Source organism: Triturus cristatus, chromosome 10, assembly GCF_964204655.1.
Source record: "Triturus cristatus chromosome 10, aTriCri1.1, whole genome shotgun sequence".
In the NCBI taxonomy this organism is placed as follows: Eukaryota; Metazoa; Chordata; class Amphibia; order Caudata; family Salamandridae; genus Triturus; species Triturus cristatus.
The window spans coordinates 2,431,140-2,453,219 of record NC_140593.1 but is presented as its reverse complement, the minus strand read 5'-3'; the positions used below and the strand labels follow the sequence as shown (position 1 = coordinate 2,453,219).

Here is a 22,080-nt window from a genome sequence, read left to right as displayed (position 1 = left end):
TATGCTAATGATAGTAGATATCTTTTTTTTTTGTATTCTTTTTATTGAAGAGCATGCAATAATAGCACAAAGAGCACCATCACTGGCTCTGTGTGTGTGGGTGGGAGGCTCTGTGTGTGTGGGTGGGAGGCTCTGTGTGGGTGGCTCTGTGTGTGGGTGGCTCTGTGTGTGTGGGTGGCTTTGTGTGTGGCTGCAAATGCAATAGGTCTCGCAGTTGAGAGAGATTAAGCTATTGACATTGTAAATAACAATGCCATTTCTTTAAATGTTTTAAAAACAAAAACATAAACAAAAATAATGTCATGAGCAATGCCAATAGCTCTAACTTTAACAATGCCGAGACCGTTGCATTGTAAATGCTTGTTTTTCTTTGCTGCCAGACTACTGATGCTTTTTGACTTGATGTGCTCTGGGGCCCTGCCAATCAGGACCCCATGGCCTGTGTTCTTTCCCCAAAACAAAACCCAGTTGACAGCTCTGGCCACAGGTAGGTCCCTTCTAAATGGTTCCCCATGTTCCCAGGGCACTGTGACTAGAGAAGGCTCCTAAGGGCTGCAACCCTTAGAGGCCCTGTACCCTGGCGCACACACACTGCCTTTGCAGGCTGAGTGTCTGGGTGCAGAACAAAACAAAGACGACATGGCACACATCCCTGTGTGCCATGCCCACAAACCACTGCCCCGGCATACATCAGTCACCCCTATAGCTGGGTTCCCTATGCCAGTGGTGAGGGTACAGGTGCATGAGCCCTGTACCCCTACAGTGCCCAGGTCCATTCCTGGGCCCTGTAGGTGCAGTGCTGCCATTAAGGGTATATGGTGCTGGGAGGTTGTCATTACGAACTCCACAGCACCATAATGGCTGCACTGAAGACTGGGAGGTTTGGTACCAAACTTCTCAGCACATGAACCCCACACTGATGCCAGTGTGGGATTTAATGTAAAATGCACCACAGAGGGCATCTTAGAGATGCCCCCTGAAAAACGACCAACTGCCAGTGACCTGACTGAGTGGCTGCGCAGGCTGCCACCACCAGACCACGAGGACGACCCCACGGCGACTGTGACCCCGAGTCCGGCACCCAAGGCCCTCCCTCGACACTCCTGAAGAAGCCTCAGAACAAGGTGCCCCCCCAACCGCGATCAACAGAGGGTAAGATTTCCTGACACCAAAAGGCACCCCTGCACCCGGCGCCCCGCAGCCCCCTGTGCCCAATCTCGGGGTACCCACCTATCCCCCAACTTACCTCTCAAAGTGGTGGTGGCACCTGAAGAGTCCTCGTCCCCGAGCCTGCAGTCTTTTTCCAAACCGGAGATTTCCTATTGAAATCAATTGAGCGCCCGAAGGCTCAAAAGCACCCTGCACCCAGCCGCCCGAGTGGCCCTGGCAGTGCAATCTCTACACCTATCTACTTCCCCACTTGCCCTGAGTAAGTGACCAGGAGCCCAGCTCCCACAGCCGCGTGGCCTGCTAGTCAGCAGCCACCAACCAAGGCCCCCCTACATCTCGTAGGATAACATTGGGCCTAACTCTCTCTGCACCCGGCCGCCCTTGTGTCGCCGAGGGTGAACCAACTGTACCTACCCGACCCTGGGGGACCCCTGAGTCTATGCCCAGAACCTTAACTCTGCCAGTCGAGTACTTACCATTAAACTGATAACTCAATTTTCTTCATAGGGTAACATTGACAGGCTTTTTCCTGTAATTTCTTCTAAGTGTGGACTTTTCAAATCTTAAAATATTCACCAAAAATCAGCCGAGTAACGAAAATACTCACCTGATCTTAGGTGAGCTCCCAGTGCTGGATCTTGGTGCCCAGCACTGACTCTGAAAAATACTTACAACTGTACTTACTAGTAACCCAATTTTCTTCCATAGGAAATCATTGACTGTTTTTCTGTGAAATTTCTTCTAAGTGTCAATTTCTGCAATCTTTAAATATCCTTTAAAAATCGTATAATATCTGAAAACGTAATTACTTACCTGTTTTGGATAAAGGTCCCAGTGCTGAGTCTAGGCATCCAGTACTGGATTACAAAAGTAACGAGAACATACTATACCTGCAACTTGAATTTTCTGCCATAGGGAATCATTGACTGTTTTCTATGAACTATTTTCTAAGTGTCAACTTTTAAAATAGCAAAATATTGTCTAAAAAACATCACAGTAATTAAGTCGACTTTTATTACTTGATTCCAAATACTGACCCAGGACTGAATCTAGGATCCAGTCCTGGAATTCCAAAAGTAATCCTAAAAGTAATCTGTTACAAATAACTTGAAACTTCCATTGAGCTCAATGCATTATTGTGTTTAAAATAGTGTTGCCTATTGCAACCACTTGTAACTTTCTACAAAAGTCAATTGCATATTGCAAAAGTATTTATATAAAGCATCTCATTCTGAGAAAGTATATTTTAAATCCAATTGTTGGTTCTAAAATAAAACAGAATTTTTTTTTTATATAAACCATTGGCCTAGAGTTCAGTTCTTGAGTATGTGAGACCATTTTCTGACTGTACAACAAATGCTTTACACTGTCCTCTGATACTGCCTTACTGCTCGACCAAGCTACCACTTTAGAGAGTAAGGTTATATCTAACTTTAGCCTCTGCCAAACCCTTGGGGACTGTGGACTCTGTACACCCTGTACCTATTTGGGAACAGTATATACCGAGCCACTTTCTCACAGCAGCCAATCCCATTGTGATTTTCCTTTTTTTTGTTGTTTTTTTTGGTTATAATTAAAGCAAATAATGACATACTGGAAGTCGAACTCTACACAACCATTTGACTGTAATACTATTTTACATTATGCTAGCAACCATCCAAACTGCCAAAAGGATAATATACCCTTTTGGCAATTTTGACTTTTTTAGGAGAAACTGTACAAACAAAGTTGACTTTGAAAAGCATTCCCTGTCATTGAAAGATAAACTGTATGGGACAAAGAATGGTCCCGTACATAACTTTTGTCATAAAGCAAGGATATAAAGGGTTCTTAACTCTACAGGACCTATGGCTTTTCTCAAAATACTTCTATAGGTCGAGTATTCGAAACGCATGGGTAATATATAACTTTTTTATATATAGGGAGCTTTTTTGATTTAAGATTGTATCGAATTTTGGGGATATTTTATATTCAATAAAAATGAGAAGAAAAAACTGAGTAAGAATGAATGAACATTGTAGAGTGATTGTAATATTAGAACTCCTGTATTTTACAACACTGAACCTGGATTTGTAAATTGGTCACAATTAACTTCGTAAATTATTTATGTATAAATACTGGTTCGAGGCATATAAGCTGCAGATCACAGACTTGTGCATAGATCGCCATCTGGTGTTGGGCCCGGTTGTTTGCAGTTGTTTTTCCTCTTGGAAAGTCACGAGGTCGGTGACTCCTCCTCTGAATCGTATTGCGCATGGGCTTCGTCCCAATCCTCAGATTGTTTTTTTTCCGCCATCGGGCTCGGATGTGATCTTCGCGCTCCAGTTCCGAACAGGTTTCCAGTTCAATCGACGCGCAATCCTCACCCCAATTCGCGGTATTGTTTCGATCACGATCTCCACACTCGGCGAGGCTCATCGATCAAGACATTCGATTCCAGTAGTCGACGCCGGCCTTCGGGCCTACCCAAGCTCCAGTCCTGGCTAATGGAAAGGACTCCCTTCAAGAAGTGCCCTCGATATGGGTCCAAATTTCCCCACACTGATCTCCACGAAGTATGTAATCTCTGCCTCTTCCCTGAACACGAGGCTCGAGACTGTCCGGCGTGCAAGTCCTTCTGGTCCAAGAAAACTATTCGAGACCGAAGGGCAAGAAGAACCATGGCACACTCGTCGACGGCGATTCCAGATGACATCTTCGGAGAGGGCGTCGACGCTCCAGAAGAACACCACACTGACGAGGGCCTCGTCGGCGCCTCCGAAGCAGACGATTCAGATGTGGAAGATATCACGCCGGCACCGAAAAAGGCTTCGGTCACGCCTTCGCCTCCAGGCCTAGGCAAGACCAAAGACACTGATTCCCACACCGCACCTTCGGGACCGATAGAGAAGCAGATTAAGCCTTCCGGCGGCTCAGGCTCGAGCCAGCCCACTGTCAGTGCAGACAAACACTCCTCCGCACCGACACCGAAAAAGAAAATGGCCTCATCTTCGGCGCTGAGCCCCATACCGAAACACTCTGTGCCGAAACCCAGTCCCAGTTCCTCGGTACAGACACCATCCCCGGAACCGACAAAAGCACACAAGGCCACCGGCACCGAGATCTCGAAGCCGAAACCCATCTTGGCACCGACCAAACAAAAAGCCCTTTCCAAGCCGCATAATTCCAAACAGGACACTAAAGCCAGAAAACCAACTGCCCCAATGCCTTCGGTGCCGACTGATAAACCACCTTCAGAAGAACTCTTTACACCGGATCCCTTGCAAAAGACATTGACCAAGGATCCCAAAACCGGACATTTGATGCTCAGCATCAAAAAGAGACAGCTGGAAAAACCTGCCCCAGCTCCACCTCCAAAGAGGAAGGACTCTGCTACATCACCTTTCAGAATGCCTTCCCCACCTTCTCCACCCCCTCCACCTCCCCCCCCCCCCTCCACCTTCCCCCCCCTCCACCTTCCCCCCCCCCTCCACCTTCCCTCCCCCCCCCCTCCACCTTCCCTCCCCCCCCCTCCACCTTCTCCCCCCTCCACCTTCTCCCCCCTCCACCTTCTCCCCCTCCACCTTCTCCCCCCTCCACCCCCTCCTCATCATTCCCCAACACCCCCTCCGGATGATGATGATCATGACGACACATATGATGACATGGGGACGTGCCCCATGACTCACCCACAGGGGACCCCACTCCCACAGGCTCCCCAGACCCATGGGACGACTAGAACATCCCCGACATCCCTAACATCCCGCAGGACGACATTTACCCTTCAAGACTGTCACCCCCCCGGAAGCCAAAAACCATCTCGGCACTGAGTAAACAGACAGCCATTTCCAAGCCGCATACTTCCAAACAGCGGGCTAGCGCAGACTCTAAAGCAAGAAAACCAACGTCTCCGATGCCTTCGGTGCCGACGGACAAACCACCCTCGGAAGAACTCTTTACACCGGATCCATTGCAAAAGACATTGATCAAGGACCCCAAAACCGGACATTTGATGCTCAGCATCAAAAAGTGACAGCTGGAAAAACCTGCCCCAGCTCCACCTCCAAAGAGGAAGGACTCTGCTACCTCCCCTTTCAGAATGCCGTCGCCGCCTCCTCCACCCCCTCCTCATCATTCCCCAAACCCTCTCCGGATGATAATGATGCCTATGATGACATAGGGGACGTACCCCACGACTCACCCACAGGGGACCCCACTCCCACAGGCTCCCCAGACCCATGGGACGACTATAACATTCCTGACATTCCTAATGTCCCCCAAGAGGATCTCTATCCCTCGAGACCATCCCCACCAGAATACTCAATGGGGTTCAACCACTTACTCCAAAGGGCTGCACACTATCACGGGGTAGATCTCCATACTGACCCCGTGGAGGAGGATTTCCTCCTCGATACTTTCGACACCACGCATAGGGCCACCTCCATACTGCCCATGCTCAAAGGAGTTCTAAAACATGCGCCGGAGGTCTTTAAAGACCCAGTCAGAGCCTGCGCATTGAGAAAAAATTATAAAGCCGCCCCTACAGATCCCTCCTACATCAGAGGGCCAGCACCACTAGATTGCCTGGTAGTGTCCACAGCACGAAAGAGGGCCAACTCCCAGGCGTCAGGCGAAGCACCACCACCTGACAAAGAGTCAAAACTCTTGGACGCATCCGGCAAGCGCACTGCATCACAAGCTGCCAACATTTGGCATATCGCCAATACACAAGCGCTACTGGCAAGATATGACAGGGCCCATTATAACAAACTAGAAGCCATATGCCACACCTTCCTGACAAATACAAAAATAGGGCAACCGAGTTAATTCAGGAGGGAAAAACCATCACTAATACCTCCATCCATTGTGCCCTAGATGCAGCAGACACCGCCTCCAGGGACATAAATACTAGCAGCGTCCTCCATCGCCATGCCTGGCTCAGGATCTCAGGATTTAAACCAGAAGTACAAGCTTCCATCCTGAACCATCCCTTTGACCAGGAACATCTGTTCGGCCCAAAAGTGGATGAGGCCCTGTAAATAATGAAAAAAGACACGGACACGGCAAAATCTATGGGAGCTTTACAATCACACCCTCTCAGGTGCTTCTTTCGCCGCTCTTCCTTTCGGAGCACATCCAGAGGCTACTCCTCTACCGCTTCCACTTCATATAAAGCCCCTACCCAATCCACCTTCACAAGGGGTTACCAAAGAGGCGGCTACAGGGGCAACAATAATTAAGGCAGAGGCAAGACAAACACCGCCCGCTCTGCCTCCGCACCTGCCCAATGACTCCCCTCCACTCCCCCCAGACCATCCCACTCCGGTCGGGGGCAGACTCCAAAATTTCCTTCATGTCTGGGCTACCATCACCTCAGACAAATGGGTAACACAAATAATTCGGTCAGGCTACTGCCTAGAACCAATATCTCCACATTCCATTCCACCCAGACAACGCCCAATGTCACAGGAACATCTAACATTACTAAAGCAGGAGGTAATCTCCCTCCTACAAAAAGGGGCGATAGAACACGTTCCTACCAACCAACGAAATCTGGGAGTTTACTCCCTATATTTTCTCATACCAAAAAGGGACCAGACTCTACGGTCCATCCTAGACCTCAGGCCCCTAAACCGATACATACTCAGACCATTTTCACATGGTAACACTTCAGCAGGTACTTCCACTGTTCTCCCAAAACAACTTCCTGACCACTTTAGACCTAAAAGACGCTTATTTCCACATTCCTGTACACAACACTCACAGGAAGTTCCTCAGATTTGTAATGGACAACCAACACTACCAATTCAAAGTACTCCCATTCGGAGTCACAACAGCACCACGAGTATTCACCAAGTGCCTAGCAGTCGTGGCAGCACACCTCAGGAGACAACACATCCATGTCTTCCCATACCTAGACGACTGGCTAATACAAGCCAGTTCATACAACCAGTGTGTACAACACACACATGCCACTATCCAGCTACTCCACCAACTGGGCTTCACAGTAAACCACGCAAAGTTCCCATCTACAACCATCCTACATGAAACAATACCTCGGTGCCACCATAGACACCTCAAAAGCGCTAGCCTACCCCAGTCCTGCAGGATTACAAGCATTCAGGTTCTACGGGCAAAATTTATGGCACAACACTCTCTTCCAGCTCTGGTGTTTATGCAACTAATAGGGATGATGGCCTCTTGCATATTCATAGTACCTCACGCAAGACTCCAAATGCGTCCTCTCCAAGAGTGCTTAGCGCGCCAATGAAACCAGGCCCAAGGTCAATTAACTGATCTGATGTTGGTAGACGGTCGTACCCATCGCTCTCTGCAGTGGTGGACCACCACAAACCTTTTCAAAGGTCGACCGTTCCTCGACCTGGTTCCTCAGATAGTACTGACACATCGCTCTCCGGCTGGGGAGCTCACCTATTACATCACACCTTGCAGGGCAGATGGACACCTCAACAAAAGTTACTCCACATCAACCATCTGGAGTTACTAGCCATATTTTTAGCCCTAAAATCATTTCAAACACAGATTTCAGGCAAGGCATTCCTAGTCCGCACAGACATGACAGCCATGTACTATATACAAAAACAAGGCGGCACGCATTCTCCACAGCTCTCTCAGCTAGCACAGAGCATATGGAGATGGGCCATACCCCAGAAAATCTTTCTCCTGGCCCAACATGTCCCACGAATCCAAAACACTATGGCCGATCTGCTCAACAGACACACACAACAGATCCACGAGTGGGAACTTCATCCACAAGTTCTTCACCCGTACTTTCAAATGTGGGGGCATCCACAGATAGACCTCTTCGCCACCCAGGAAAACACCAAATGCCCAAGCCTCGCCGCCAGATATCCACACCCATTGTCCAAAGGCAATGCGATATGGATGAACTGGCCAGGCAGATTTGCGTACGCTTTTCCGCCTCTCCCACTCATTCCTTTAGTGGTGCGCAAACTACAACAACACTCCCTCACACTAATCCTAGTAGCTCCAACTTGGGCTAGGCAACCGTGGTACACCACACTGCTGGAACTCTGTAGTACCGCACCAAAAGTTACACCTCTCTCCACACCTCTTAACCGAGAACCATGGAGAGATGAGGCACCCGGACCCAGCTCAGCTCAACCTAGCGATCTGGCTCCTGAAATCCTAGAATTCGGTTACCTAAATCTTCCCCCTGACTGTATGAACGTCATCAAAGAAGCTAAGCGACCCACCACTAGAGCGTGCTACGCCGCCAAGTGGAAACGTTTTGTGGTCTATTGTCACAACAATACCATGAATCCCCTAGATGTGTCCATTCAACACATCATAGGCTATTTACTACACCTACAAAGATGCAATCTAGCCTATATGTCTATTAGACTGCACCTCGCAGCCATAGCAGCTTATCTACAAAACAGGCAACATCTATCACTCTTTAGAGTACCTGCCATTAAACCTTCATGGAAGGCCTTAAAAGAATAATTCCCCCCAGACTGCCACCCTCACCTGTGTTGGACCTAAATATCGTTCTCACCAGACTAATGGGGCTTCCCTTCGAACCTCTGCACAAATGTGAACATCAGCTCCTAACATGGAAAACCGCTTTTCTTGTAGCCATCACTTCCCTCAGAAGGGTCAGTGAGATACAAGCACTTACCATTCAAGAACCTTTTCTCAAAATGCACCATAACAAGGTTGTTCTCCGTACCAACCCAAAATTCCTCCCTAAAGTTATGTTCGAGGCATATGAGCTGCAGATTACACACTTTTGCATAGATCGCCATCTGGTGTTGGGCCAGGATGTTTGCAGTTTGTTTTTCCTCTTGGAAAGTCTTTGGAAGTCACGAGGTCGGTGACTCCTCCCTTGGTTCGTATTGCGCATGGGCTTCGGCTCCATCCTCAGATTGGTTTTTTTCCGCCATCGGACTCTGATGTAATACTTCGCGCTCCGGTTCCAAACATTCCAGTTCGACGATCGAAGCGGAATCCTCGCTCTCCGCGGTATTGTTTAGATCCTGATCTCCTCAATCACCTTCTTCTTCCACATACCTTCGATTCCAGTCATCGACGGCGGCCTTCGGGCCTATCCAGGCTCCGGTCCCGGCTGATGGAAAGAACTCCATTTAAGAAGTGCCCTCGATGTGGGTCCAAATTACCCCACACCGATCTTCATGAGGTGTGCAACCTCTCCCTCTCCCCTGAACACAAGGCTCGAGACTGTCCCGCTTGCAAGTCTTTTAGATCCAAAAAGACTATTCGAGATCGAAGAGCCAGACTAAAAATGGCGCACTCCTCGACTTCCGTTCCAGTCGACATCTTCGGGGACGACGCCGAAGCTCCGGGACAGCAGCACACCGAAGAGGACCTAGTCAGTGCTTCCGAAGCAGACGACTCGGATGTGGAGGACTCGGATGTGGAGGACATCACCCCGGCGCAGAGGGTCGTGAGTAAAATACCCCCTCCCACACCGACACCCAAAAAGGCTTCGGTCACGCCTTCGCCTCCGGGCCTAGGCAAGACCAAAGACGCTGCTTCGAACACCCCACCTTCGGGCCCGGTGAAGAAGCCTAATAAGCCTTCCAGGGGCTCGAGCCAGCCTGCCAGCGGTGCCGAAAAACACCCTTCGGGACCGAAGAAGAGATCAGCCTCTACCTCGACACCGAGCTCCTCACCAAAGCCCTCGGTGTCGAAACCCAGCCTCTCGATACCGACCAAACATCATAAGGCCCTCGGCACCGACACTCCCGCGCCAAAGCCTGTCTCGGCACCGACCAAAAAATCGGAGGTTCCAAAAAAGCACGGCAAAGACAAGCCTAAAAAGCCATCGGCCCCGAAAACTTCGGCGCGGACCGAACAACCAGTGTCGCAAGAACTATTTACACCGGATCCTTTGCAAAAGACACTTACCAAGGATCCAAAAACTGGACATTTGGCACTGTCTTCTAAAAAGAGACATTTGGACACACCAGCTCCACCTCCACCTCCAAAGAGGAAGGACTGTGCTACCTCCCCTTTCAGAGTGCCTTCCCCACCTCCTCCACCCTCTCCACCTCCGCCCCCTCCACCTTCTCCACCCCTACCTCATCGCTCTCCGACCCAGTCTCCAGACCATGATGATCAGGGGGACCCATACTACGACCCAGCAGATGTGCCACAAGACCCTACCCCTACAGGATCCCCAGACCCATGGGATGATTATAATAATCCAGACATTCCAGATGTCCCACAAGATGACCTTTATCCATCCAGGCCATCTCCACCAGAAGACTCATTAGGTTTTCACCACCTACTTCAGAGGGCGGCACATTATCGCGGGGTAGAGCTACACACTGACCCAGTAGAGGAAGATTTCCTCCTAGACACCTTTGATACTGCACATAGGTCTACTGCTATACTACATATGCTCAAAGGGGTAATAAATCATGCGCCAGAGGTTTTTAAAGACCCAGTCAGGGCTAGGGTCCTAAACCCACGCATAGAGAAAGTATAAAGCTGCCCCCACAGATCCTGCCTACATCAAAGGGCCAGCGCCACTGGATTCCCTAGTGGTATCCACTGCAAGGAAGTGATCGAATTCCCAGGCGTCGGGCGAAGCACCACCGCCTGACAAAGAGTCAAAGCTCCTGGACGCGTCAGGAAAACACACTGCGTCACAGGCAGCCAATATATGGCGTATCGCCAACACTCAAGCGCTATTGGCCAGATACGACAGAGCGCATTATGATGAACTAGAAACCATCATGCACCATCTCCCAGAAAAATACAAAAATAGGGCCAATGAATTAATTCAAGAGGGTAAGACCATAACTAATACCTCTATACGCTGTGCCTTAGACGCAGCACACACAGCCTCCAGGGCCATTAACACTAGTGTCCTCCTCCGTCGCCACGCTTGGCTGAGAGTTTCAGGCTTTAAACCTGAGGTACAAGCCTCCATATTAAACCATCCATTTGACCAACATTTATTCGGTCCAAAGGTAGATGACGCCCTCGAGAAGATGAAGAAAGACACAGATACGGCGAAATCTATGGGAGCCCTACAGTCACACCCTCCTAGGCGCTCCTTTCGCCACTCTTCCTTTCGGGGCACGGGCAGAGGCTACTCCTCGGATAGTGCGTCCACGTCCTAAAAATCCCCTCCTCAGTCCACCTTCACAAGGGATTATCAAAGAGGCGGCTATAGAGGCAATAACAATAAAGGCAGAGGCAAAACAAATACCGCCCGCTCTGCCACACCGCCTACCCAATGACTTTCCCCTGCTCCCTCCAGACCATCCCACTCCGGTCGGGGGCAGACTACAAAATTTCCTTCACGTCTGGGAGTCCATCACATCAGACAAATGGGTGACCCAAATTATTCGTTCAGGGTACTGCCTAGAATTCCCATCTACCCCCCCCCCTCCCCCCCAAATTCCACCCAGGCAACGCCCAATGTCACAAGAACATTCCACGTTACTAAAACAGGAGGTAATCTCCCTCCTACAAAAACACGCAATAGAACAGGTCCCCCCCCGATCAGCAAAATGTAGGGGTCTACTCCCTATATTTTCTGATACCAAAAAGAGACGAGACTCTACGACAGAGGTCTTCAAACTTTTTGATGCCGAGACCCCCTTGTCAAACGTTTTTAGGTGTAAGGACCCCCTTCTGATGAAAATTTGTAGAACCTAGTACTCCTCATCATAGACCACTATTGACCACCATAAACGCCCACAAGTTCCACAGCAAATAATTTTTACTGTGGGGAAATAATATTAAAGTATTTAGCAAACCAAAGGTCAGTGGGGGTGTATTCAAAGGTGTAGCTAAAAACAAAGGGCTTCATTTATGAGGAATTGGCATAAGACAGCGCCGCAAGTCTTCTTGCTGCGTTGCCCTATGCTGATGTGAAAGGGTAGGAATGCACAGTATTTATGAAATACGGTGCATTCCTGTCCTTTTCCTTTGCGTTGGTGCATAAGTTGCTGCCTAGCACCAACATAGACAGGATTGTTTTTGTACAGGAAGAGGCATCTTTCTTCAAGACAACAATCCCGAAAGGTGTTTTCCTCTTTCGATGTGAGCTGCAGAATGTAGCGCACATGGAATAAGGAAGAAACGAGTAAAAATGAAAACATTTCTCCTCGTTACACCTCCACTGGGGGGGCATCTGTTTTTGGAGCTGCCCCAGGTTTACCTGATTTTGTAAATCATGGGGCAGCATCAAAATTCATGGATGTTGCGTGGGAACTTCTGACAAAGCCCATAGAACACCTCCTTGACGCAGAGTAAGGCAAGGCAGCGGCTTGCACTGCTATGTCTTACTCCATATCTATGAGGCCATGCAAAGCCCATGGAACGGCTCCTTGACGCAGAGTGAGGCGACGCAGCGACCTGCACTGCTATGTCTTACTCCATATCTATGAGGCCGTGCAGAGCCCATAGAACACCTCCTTGACGCCGAGTAAGGCAAGGCAGCGGCTTGCACTGCTATGTCTTACTCCATATCTATGAGGCCGTGCAGAGCCCATGGAACGGCTCCTTGACGCAGAGTGAGGCGACGCAGCGACCTGCACTGCTATGTCTTACTCCATATCTATGAGGCCGTGCAGAGCCCATGGAACGGCTCCTTGACGCAGAGTAAGGCAAGGCAGCGGCTTGCACTGCTATGTCTTACTCCATATCTATGAGGCCGTGCAGAGCCCATGGAACGGCTCCTTGACGCAGAGTAAGGCAAGGCAGCGGCTTGCACTGCTATGTCTTACTCCATATCTATGAGGCCGTGCAGAGCCCATAGAACACCTCCTTGACGCAGAGTAAGGCAAGGCAGCGGCTTGCACTGCTATGTCTTACTCCATATCTATGAGGCCGTGCAGAGCCCATGGAACGGCTCCTTGACGCAGAGTGAGGCAAGGCAGCGGCTTGCACTGCTATGTCTTACTCCATATCTATGAGGCCGTGCAGAGCCCATAGAACGGCTCCTTGACGCAGAGTAAGGCAAGGCAGCGGCTTGCACTGCTATGTCTTACTCCATATCTATGAGGCCGTGCAGAGCCCATGGAACGGCTCCTTGACGCAGGGTGAGGCGACGCAGCGACCTGCGCTGCTTTGTCTCACTCCATATCTATGAGGCCGTGCAGAGCCCATGGAACGGCTCCTTGACGCAGAGTAAGGCAAGGCAGCGGCTTGCACTGCTATGTCTTACTCCATATCTATGAGGCCGTGCAGAGCCGCGCAGGGTGGCTTTGCACAGTCTCACAGGTATAGTTGAGATGCTTGCGCCGCCGGAGCATTAAAAAAAAATATGCTCTGGTGATGAAAGCCTCTCATAAATAAGCACCAAAATATTCTGTATGTTTTTTAGGTTTTTCATTAACAGGTATCTACATATAAAATAATGGGCAGCGTAAATGAAAAATAAATTTAAAAAATTGTTACTCAGTGGGAAATGCACTGTAGGACATCACAGTGTAAGATAGAGTGCTGCAAAACATGCAAATAGCTTTTCAATAAAATGGTGCTTCCAAAATGTAGATTTTAGTAATACCAGAGCGTATGTAATGCAATTTTCTTTTTTACACAACTGTCCCTTCAACACACCTTTGGGGGTACTAAGAGCTCTGTAAATGCAGTTAAAATGAAAAGCACACACTTCACAGCTCAGTTATTAACTCTTTGCACTACCACTATAAAAACAAATCTTTGTCATCACAAAGCTTGGAGTGATTTGATCCAATAAAGCGAGAATCAGCCCGAGGGCACCCTTTACACTTGCAGATTAACTCATAGGCACATTTGCATTTCACTCAGCCGAGCCCACAGCCTGCACAACAACTTTACACCGCACAAGAGACTCGACTGATGGAACTTCAACTGATAAAGATCTAAATTAGCCTTCCCAGGACTGCGGTCTTCATTTAAAACGAAAGTAAATCTTTTGGTTTGCAGGCACAAGTGAGGTTGGGGAACGTGCGACCCTCTTCCCTGGCCTCTGCGGCCCTCCTGGGGGTCGCGCCCCACAGATTGAAGACCTCTGCTCTACGACCTATCTTAGATCTCCGGCCTCTAAACACGTACATACATTCGGACCATTTTCACATGGTAACACTTCAGCAGGTACTTCCGCTCCTCTTCCAGAACGACTTTCTCACCACACTGGGCTTGAAAGACGCATACTTTTACATTCCGGTACACCATGCCCACAGAGAGTACCTCAGATTTGTAGTGGATGGGCAACATTACCAGTTCAAGGTGCTCCCGTTCGGGGTAACGGCACCAAGGGTATTCACCAAGTGCCTAGCGGTAGTGACGGCACATCTCAGAAGACAGCACATTCACGTCTTCCCATATTTGGACGACTGGCTGATAAAAGCCGCGTCCTACAACCAATGTGTACACCACACCGCCACTACAATCCAACTACTTCACCAACTAGGCTTCACGGTGAACCACCAAAAGTCCCAGCTAACACCATCCCACATAAAGCAATACCTCGGTGCCACCATAGACACCTCAAAAGCCATAGCCTACCCCAATCCGGCCAGGATTGCAAGCATTCAGGCTTTGCGTCAAAAATTCATACTTCAACACTCCCTTCCAGCAAGAGTGTTTATGCAACTCATAGGGATGATGGCCTCTTGCATTTTCATAGTGCCTCATGCAAGACTCCAGATGCGTCCACTCCAAGAGTGCTTAGCGCGCCAATGGAACCAGGCCCAGGGGCAACTGACAGATCTGGTGTTGGTAGACGGTCACACCCATCGCTCTCTGCAGTGGTGGAACACCAAAAATCTTTCCAGAGGTCGACCGTTCCTGGACACGGTTCTACAAATAATCCTAACAACGGACGCATCGCTCTCCGGCTGGGGAGCTCATCTACATCTCACAGTGCAGGGCACATGGACGCCGCAACAAAAGTTACTCCACATCAACCATCTGGAGTTACTGGCAATCTTTCTAGCCCTAAAATCCTTTCCGACACAGATTTTAGGCAAGGCAGTCCTTATTCGCACAGACAACATGACGGCCATGTACTACATTCAAAAACAAGGCGGCACACACTCTCCACAGCTCTCTCAACTAGCACAGAGCATATGGAGATATCTTTCTCCTAGCCCAACATGTCCCAGGAGTCCAAAACACCATGGCAGATCTGCTCAGCAGACAAGCACAACAAATCCACAAGTGGGAACTCCACCCACAGGTTCTTCACCCATTCTTTCAGATGTGGGGGCATCCACAGATAGACCTCTTCGCCACCCACAAAAACAAAAAATGCCCAAGCTTCGCCGCCAGATACCCACACCCATTGTCCAAAGGCAATGCTATATGGATGAACTGGTCAGGCATATTTGCGTACGCCTTTCCACCGCCCACTAATTCCATTAGTGGTGCGAAAGCTACAACAGCACTCCCTCACACTGATTCTAGTAGCTCCAACATGGGCCAGACAACCGTGGTACACCACGCTGCTGGAACTCTCGGTAGTGCCACACCAAAAGTTACACCTCTCACCATGCCTCCTAACCCAGAACCATGGAGAGATCAGACACCCGGACCCAGCTCAGCTCAACCTTGCGATCTGGCTCCTGAGATCCTAGAATTCGGATACCTTAACCTTCCCCCTGACTGTATGAACGTCATCAGAGAAGCTAGACGCCCTACCACTAGAGCCTGCTACGCTGCAAAGTGGAAAAGATTTGTTGTTTATTGCCATAACACAATCCACCCTCTAGACGTATCTATACAGCACATCATATGCTACTTGCTCCATCTACAAAGGTGTAACCTAGCATATACATCCATTCGGCTACACCTCGCAGCAATTGCCGCTTACCTACAAAACAGACAGCACCTGTCACTTATCAGAGTACCTGCCATTAAAGCCTTCATGGAAGGCCTAAAACGAATAATTCCCCCCAGATTGCCACCCTCACCTGTGTGGAACTTAAATATAGTTCTCACAAGGCTAATGGGACCACCTTTCGAACCTTTGCATAAATGCGAACTGCAATTCCGCACATGGAAAACAACTTTCCTTGTAGCCATCACCTCCCTTAGAAGGGTCAGTGAGATACAAGCACTTACTATACAAGAACCTTTTCTCCAAATGCACCCGAAAAAGGTTGTCCTCCGCACCAACCCAAAATTCCTACCCAAAGTCATCTCACCCTTTCATCTAAACCAATCGGTAAAATTACCGTTTTTTTTTCTCGCAACCTCAATCTGTTGCAGAAAGGGCTCTACACACACTGGATGTTGAAAGGGCCTTGCTTTACTATAGCCAGAGAACACAACCTTTCAGAAAGACAAAGCAACTGTTTGTCTCTTTCTCTCCACCTCATAAAGGCAACCCCATCTCTAAATCATGGATAGCTAGGTGGATTGTAAAATGCATACAGATTTGCTACCACAAAGCAAAACGCACGCTATCTGTTCCCCCTAAAGCCCACTCTACAAGAAAGATGGGGGCTTCTATGGCTTTTCTAGGATACATCCCATTAGATTATATCTGCAAGGCAGCTACATGGTCAACACTGCACACTTTCACTAAACATTACTGTGTAGATGTGCAAACCAAGCAACAAGCTAGTGTGGGCCAGGCTGTACTAAAAACACTATTTCAAACCACTGCAACAGATACCGGTGGTCGCCGCTAAGGTTGAGAACTGCTATATAGTCTATGCAAAAGTGTGTAATCTGCAGCTCATATGCCTCGAACGGAATATGCTACTTACCAGTATGCATCTGTTCTTGGCATGTAGAGCTGCAGATCTACACACGCCCACCCGCCTCCCCGGCTACCTGTATCTGTTCCAGTCTATCTTATTTAGATACAACACACATGGGTTTCTTCACTGTTATTACTACGCTCCATCTTTCCCTGCTGGCGAAAAACAATCTGAGGATGGAGCCGAAGCCCATGTGCAATACGAAGCAAGGGAGGAGTCACCGACCTCGTGACTTCCAAAGACTTTCCAAGAGGAAAAACAAACTGCAAACATCCGGGCCCAACACCAGATGGCGATCTATGCAAAAGTGTGTAGATCTGCAGCTCTACATGCCAAGAACAGATGCATACTTGTAAGTAGCATATTCCTTCTCCCTTTCACCTAAACCAAGCGGTAGAACTACCAGTATTCTTCTCGCAACCACAGACCGTTGCAGAGAGAGCTCTTCACACACTAGGTGTCAAAAGAGCCTTACTCTACTGCATCGAGAGAACACAACCTTTCCGTAAGACCAAACAACTGTTTGTCTCTTTCTCTCCACCACACAAGGGCAACCCCATCTCCAAGTCGGGAATAGCTAGGTGGATTGTCAAATGCATTCAGATTTGCTACCAGAAAGCAAAACGAACGCTATCCGTTTCCCCTAAAGCCCACTCTACACGTTAAATAGGGGCTTCAATGGCATTTTTAGGGAACATCCCGTTAGATGATATCTGCAGAGCAGCTACATGGTCAACACTGCACACTTTCACTAAACACTATTGTGTAGATGTGCAAAGTAAGCAACAGGCTAGTGTGGGCCAGGCTGTACTCAAAACATTATTTCAAACCACTGCAACAGATACGGGTGGTCGCCGCTAAGAATGGGTACTGCTATATAATCTAGGCACAAGCGTGCGATCTGCAGCTCATATGCCTCGAACGGAATATGCTACTTACCAGTATGCATCTTTTCTTGGCATGTAGAACTGCAGATCTACACACGCCCACCCGCCTCCCCGGCTACCTTTATCTGTTCCAGTTTATCTTATTTAGATACAACACACATGGGCATCTTTCCTGTTATTACTACGCTCCATCTTTTCCCTGCTGGCGAAAAACAATCTGAGGATGGAGCCGAAGCCCATGCGCAATACGATCCAAAGGAGGAGTCACCGACCTCGTGACTTCCAAAGACTTTCCAAGAGGAAAAACAACTGCAAACATCCGGGCCCAACTCCAGATGGCGATCTATGCACAAGTGTGTAGATCTGCAGCTCTACATGCCAAGAACAGATGCATACTGGTAAGTAGCATATTCCTTTTTTAATTTAGATTGTTTTGTATTTTTAACATAATTGCTTATCCTGAAGAAGGTGGAGAGAATAGTCAACCACCGAAACGCCGAGCCAACATTTTTTTTGTGCTATAATTTGGATGTAAAGTGATATTGAATATTTGAGTCTTTTTATTACTGATCTATTTAATTATTAATGTATTTTAATGTTATAGAATGATCAATTAAAACCACTGTGTTTCAGTTTAATTCTTTTATCTGTGAGGAAATTGTCTTAGAGAATTTGACTCAAGTAATCTTTTTCTTTTAATTCAGCACAATATATTGTATTATATTTTTTATGAAAGTGTAATAAATCTGACTTTTACATAAATACAGGTATGAGTGTTCAGTGATACATTTTTTTGTTTATTCGCTAGACTTTCTTCTGACCAGAAGTCGTATAGTAGTTATTTCTGGATGATGGGAGTCAGTTAATCTGTGCTAAGGAAAGGGAGATTTTTTTTTATTGGTTAATCTACTTTGTGACCCTGTCCCTTTTCTTAACAATAGGGTACCTCTCCAATTTCTGTGGATTTCTATTTACAGTGCCAATAGCTTAAACTCTCGGAAATTAGACCAATTGCATTGCAAATGCTTGTTCTATTTGAATTCAGTGATCATGCTGGCAGTGTTGTCAGTCCAGTGCTGTGACCTGTTGACAAGCAGAACGTTGAAAACTCTTTAATAAAATGAATACAAATAAAAAATGAAACCAAAACAATGTGTTTGTGTGCCTTGCTGCTGCAGTAGTGTCTGGTACATCATGTTGAAGTAATTCTCTTTCCTCTAATTAGGACATCTGGACCGCGAGGGCCTGTTTCAAGTGAATGGCAATGCGGAGATGGTGGAGTGGCTCCGCCGTAGGTACGACAGTGGAGAAGAGGTGGACTTGGTCAAGGAAGCAGATGTGCCTTCAGCCATAAGTCTTCTTAGATATTTCCTCCAGGAACTTCCAGAACCTGTCATTCCTGCCACCCTGCACACCCACTTAATGCAGCTTTCACAAGGTATGCCTGGCATTTCGCTGTTGTCGTGCACACCTGTTATTTATAGCATTGTGTTGCTACAGACAAGGATCTTTTCGGTATTTTTCTCAGGAGCAACCTGCCAAGTTACAGGGTGTATCCCTGGAATCCTATTACTATAAAAATACCTGTGAAAAAAGAGCTTGACTGCTGGGGCAGCATTTCCTTTCTGAGCTGTCTTGTGCGTCAAATTCACTGATGTGAGATAAAAGTATTGGTCTCCAGGTGACCGATCTGCACAGGAATGCGTCATTTATTCAAAGCTATATTGTGGCAATAAAAGAACATTTAAGATCCGTTATTTAAAACCAACTGACCTGGTTGAGTAATGAGGTAGACGCAGAGCCACCTTCACGTCCTCATAGCTGTTCTGGCCCGACTTCTGCCTCAGTTGGTTTTTAGTCCTGGCCCGAGCTTGGTTGGTGTGCCGTGCCCTGATGGAGAGGCTATGATACTTGGGCTGGTAGACCAGTTCTGTGTTTCTTTCTCATCTGTTGTCTGTCTGTTGTAGGGAGGAGGACTGCATTTCAAGTTGTGATGTTTACACTTCTGAAAGCTCTCTACATTTTAAGATAATTCTTTGTTCAGCCTTCGTCCTAATTGTTTTTCTCAGTCGCGCCTACTAGTGATCTGGTTCGCATCCGTGTCTCATGATGGCTGAGACAGGGGGCTGTGGATTTGCTTCCTTTGAAACTCAATGGATTGCATTGGAGAAGCTCAAGAACTAACAAAAGCTGCAAGCTCGGGGACGATGATTCTTCAGGTGCGACCACCACTTCGAGAGATAAGTTGGATAGTTGGAGGATAGGTAGGCACCCAGGAGCTGGGCACAGGGTGCCGCAGGGCGCCGGGTGCAGAGGTGCTTTTTGTTGTCAGGAGATCTTACCCTCCATTGATCGCGGTTGGGGGGGGTCCCTGGTTCTGAGGCTGCAGGCGTCGTTCGGAGCTTCGAGGTGGGTTCTTGGGTGCCGGATTCGGGCTCACAGTAGCCGGAGGGACGTCCTCGTGGTCTTGGTCCACTCTAGCACAGGTCAGGCTTTGCGGGTGCAGTGTGCGCAGGGTTCGCGGTTCCTGGCTGCTGACAGGGGTCAGTTACTTGCTTTGAGCAGTACCACTGCTCGTGGGCGTCCCAGATGCTTAGTCACAAAGTAGCCAGGTCCTCCAGGGTTTGTGAGGTTGCTGGCCACGGAAGATGCTGGGTTTGAGGAGAAGCAGGTTCGAGGGTCGACAGGCCGGTAGGACTGGGGCCAAAGCGTTTGGTGTCTCCCTCTTTTTAGCAACGGTAAACGTTTACCACAAATCTTTTTCCTTGCATGGAATCACAACGCGGTCATTACAACGACCGCGTTGTGATTCCGCATACCATTACTCCGCAAGTCGGAGTGATGACTTGCGGATGGGGGGGGGGGTGGCTGGGTTAAGTGTTGGACTTAAAATCCAACACCTTCCCTATTGTCCGCACAGACTGGAGTTGGAATAGTAAATTATACTATTCCAACATCCAGTGCCCCCCCCCCCTCCCCTCCTCCGCAAGTCGTTGTTCCGACTTGCGGAGTAAAGGTATGTGGAATCACAACGACCGCGTTGTGATTACCCGCGGGGAAAAAGAATGCGGGATAACACACATTCCTTTTTAGCAGCTGCACAGGTCTTCTTGCTTCTTGATCTTCTCTGCTCTGTGTGTGTGTGTGTGTGTGGCACAATAAGTGCTGCAGCCCTTAGGGGCCTTCCCTGGGTACCTAGGGTACCATTTACCAGGGGCTGACATGTGGCCAGAGATGCCAATTGGGTTTAGGTTTCACACAGTTTTAGGGAAGGAACACAGGCCCTGGGTACCTGATTGACAGGAGTCCAGGGCTCACTCAGTCAAAGTACATCAGCAATTCAGCAAAAAGTGGGTGCATACCATGCAAGAAAGACGGCAGTTTCTCACACCCACCGGGTAAAGTCCCCTGTATGCACAGCCAAACTCCCGAAGGAGGTTCATCCAATTTTGATCAGCGATTGGGAGTTTGGCTGTGCATACAGGGGACGTTACCCGGTGGGATACCGCTTTCTCAAACCTAAAAGTGGTCATGGCACACCTCTAGCCCACATGTAAGTCCCTTGTAAAAGGTTCCACTGGTACCAAGGGCCTTGAGACCAGAGAGAGTCTCTAGGGGGTGTAGCATGTATTGTGCCACCCTCCGAGACCCCTCAGCAGACACACATTCTCTGCCATTTCCGACTGTGTGTTTTGGTGCAGACCAAACTGAAGTCGACATGGCGCACATCCCTGTGTGCCATGCCCACAAACACTGCCTGTGGCATAGGTAAGTCACCCCTCTAGCAGGCCTCACAGCCCTAAGGCAGGCTGCACTATACCACAGGTGAGGGCATAGCTGCATGACCAATTTGCCCCTACAGTGTCTTTATCCATTTTTAGAAAATAAGTGCACTGAAGCCATATTGAGTACATGGGCTGGGAGTATGTTATGAACTCCACCGCTCCATGATGGCTCCACTGAACGCTTGGAAGTTTGGGATCCTACTTCTCAGCTCGATAATCCTGCACTGAAGCCATATTGAGTACATGGGCTGGGAGTAGGTTATGAACTCCACCGCTCCATGATGGCTCCACTGAACGCTAAGAAGTTTGGGATCCTACTTCTCAGCTCGATAATCCTGCACTGATGCCAGTTCTGGATTTATTATAAAATGCACTCCGAGAAGCCCACTGAAAAATTACCAACTCTCTATTGGGCAGCTGACGTGTCTGCACCAGCCTGCCACACCTAGATGTGTTTATGAACCCCTTGCATGGCAGCCCTTGTGCTCTCGTGGGTTAGAAACAAAGCCTGCTTGGGGTGGATGTGGTTCTCACCTACCCCCA

General features: G+C 48.5%; 1 protein-coding gene across 4 annotated transcripts in view; it reads left to right on the top strand.

The window, feature by feature from the left end:
* The window catches only part of FAM13B (family with sequence similarity 13 member B), a 446,070-nt gene that overhangs the window by 74,904 nt on the left and 349,086 nt on the right, over positions 1–22,080 (top strand). For all 4 annotated transcript variants that reach the window (XM_085630302.1, XM_085630303.1, XM_085630304.1 and 1 more), the window contains one exon: positions 18,978–19,190. In XM_085630302.1, the coding sequence (XP_085486428.1) occupies positions 18,978–19,190 (213 nt within the window). The remainder of the gene's footprint in view (positions 1–18,977; positions 19,191–22,080) is intronic.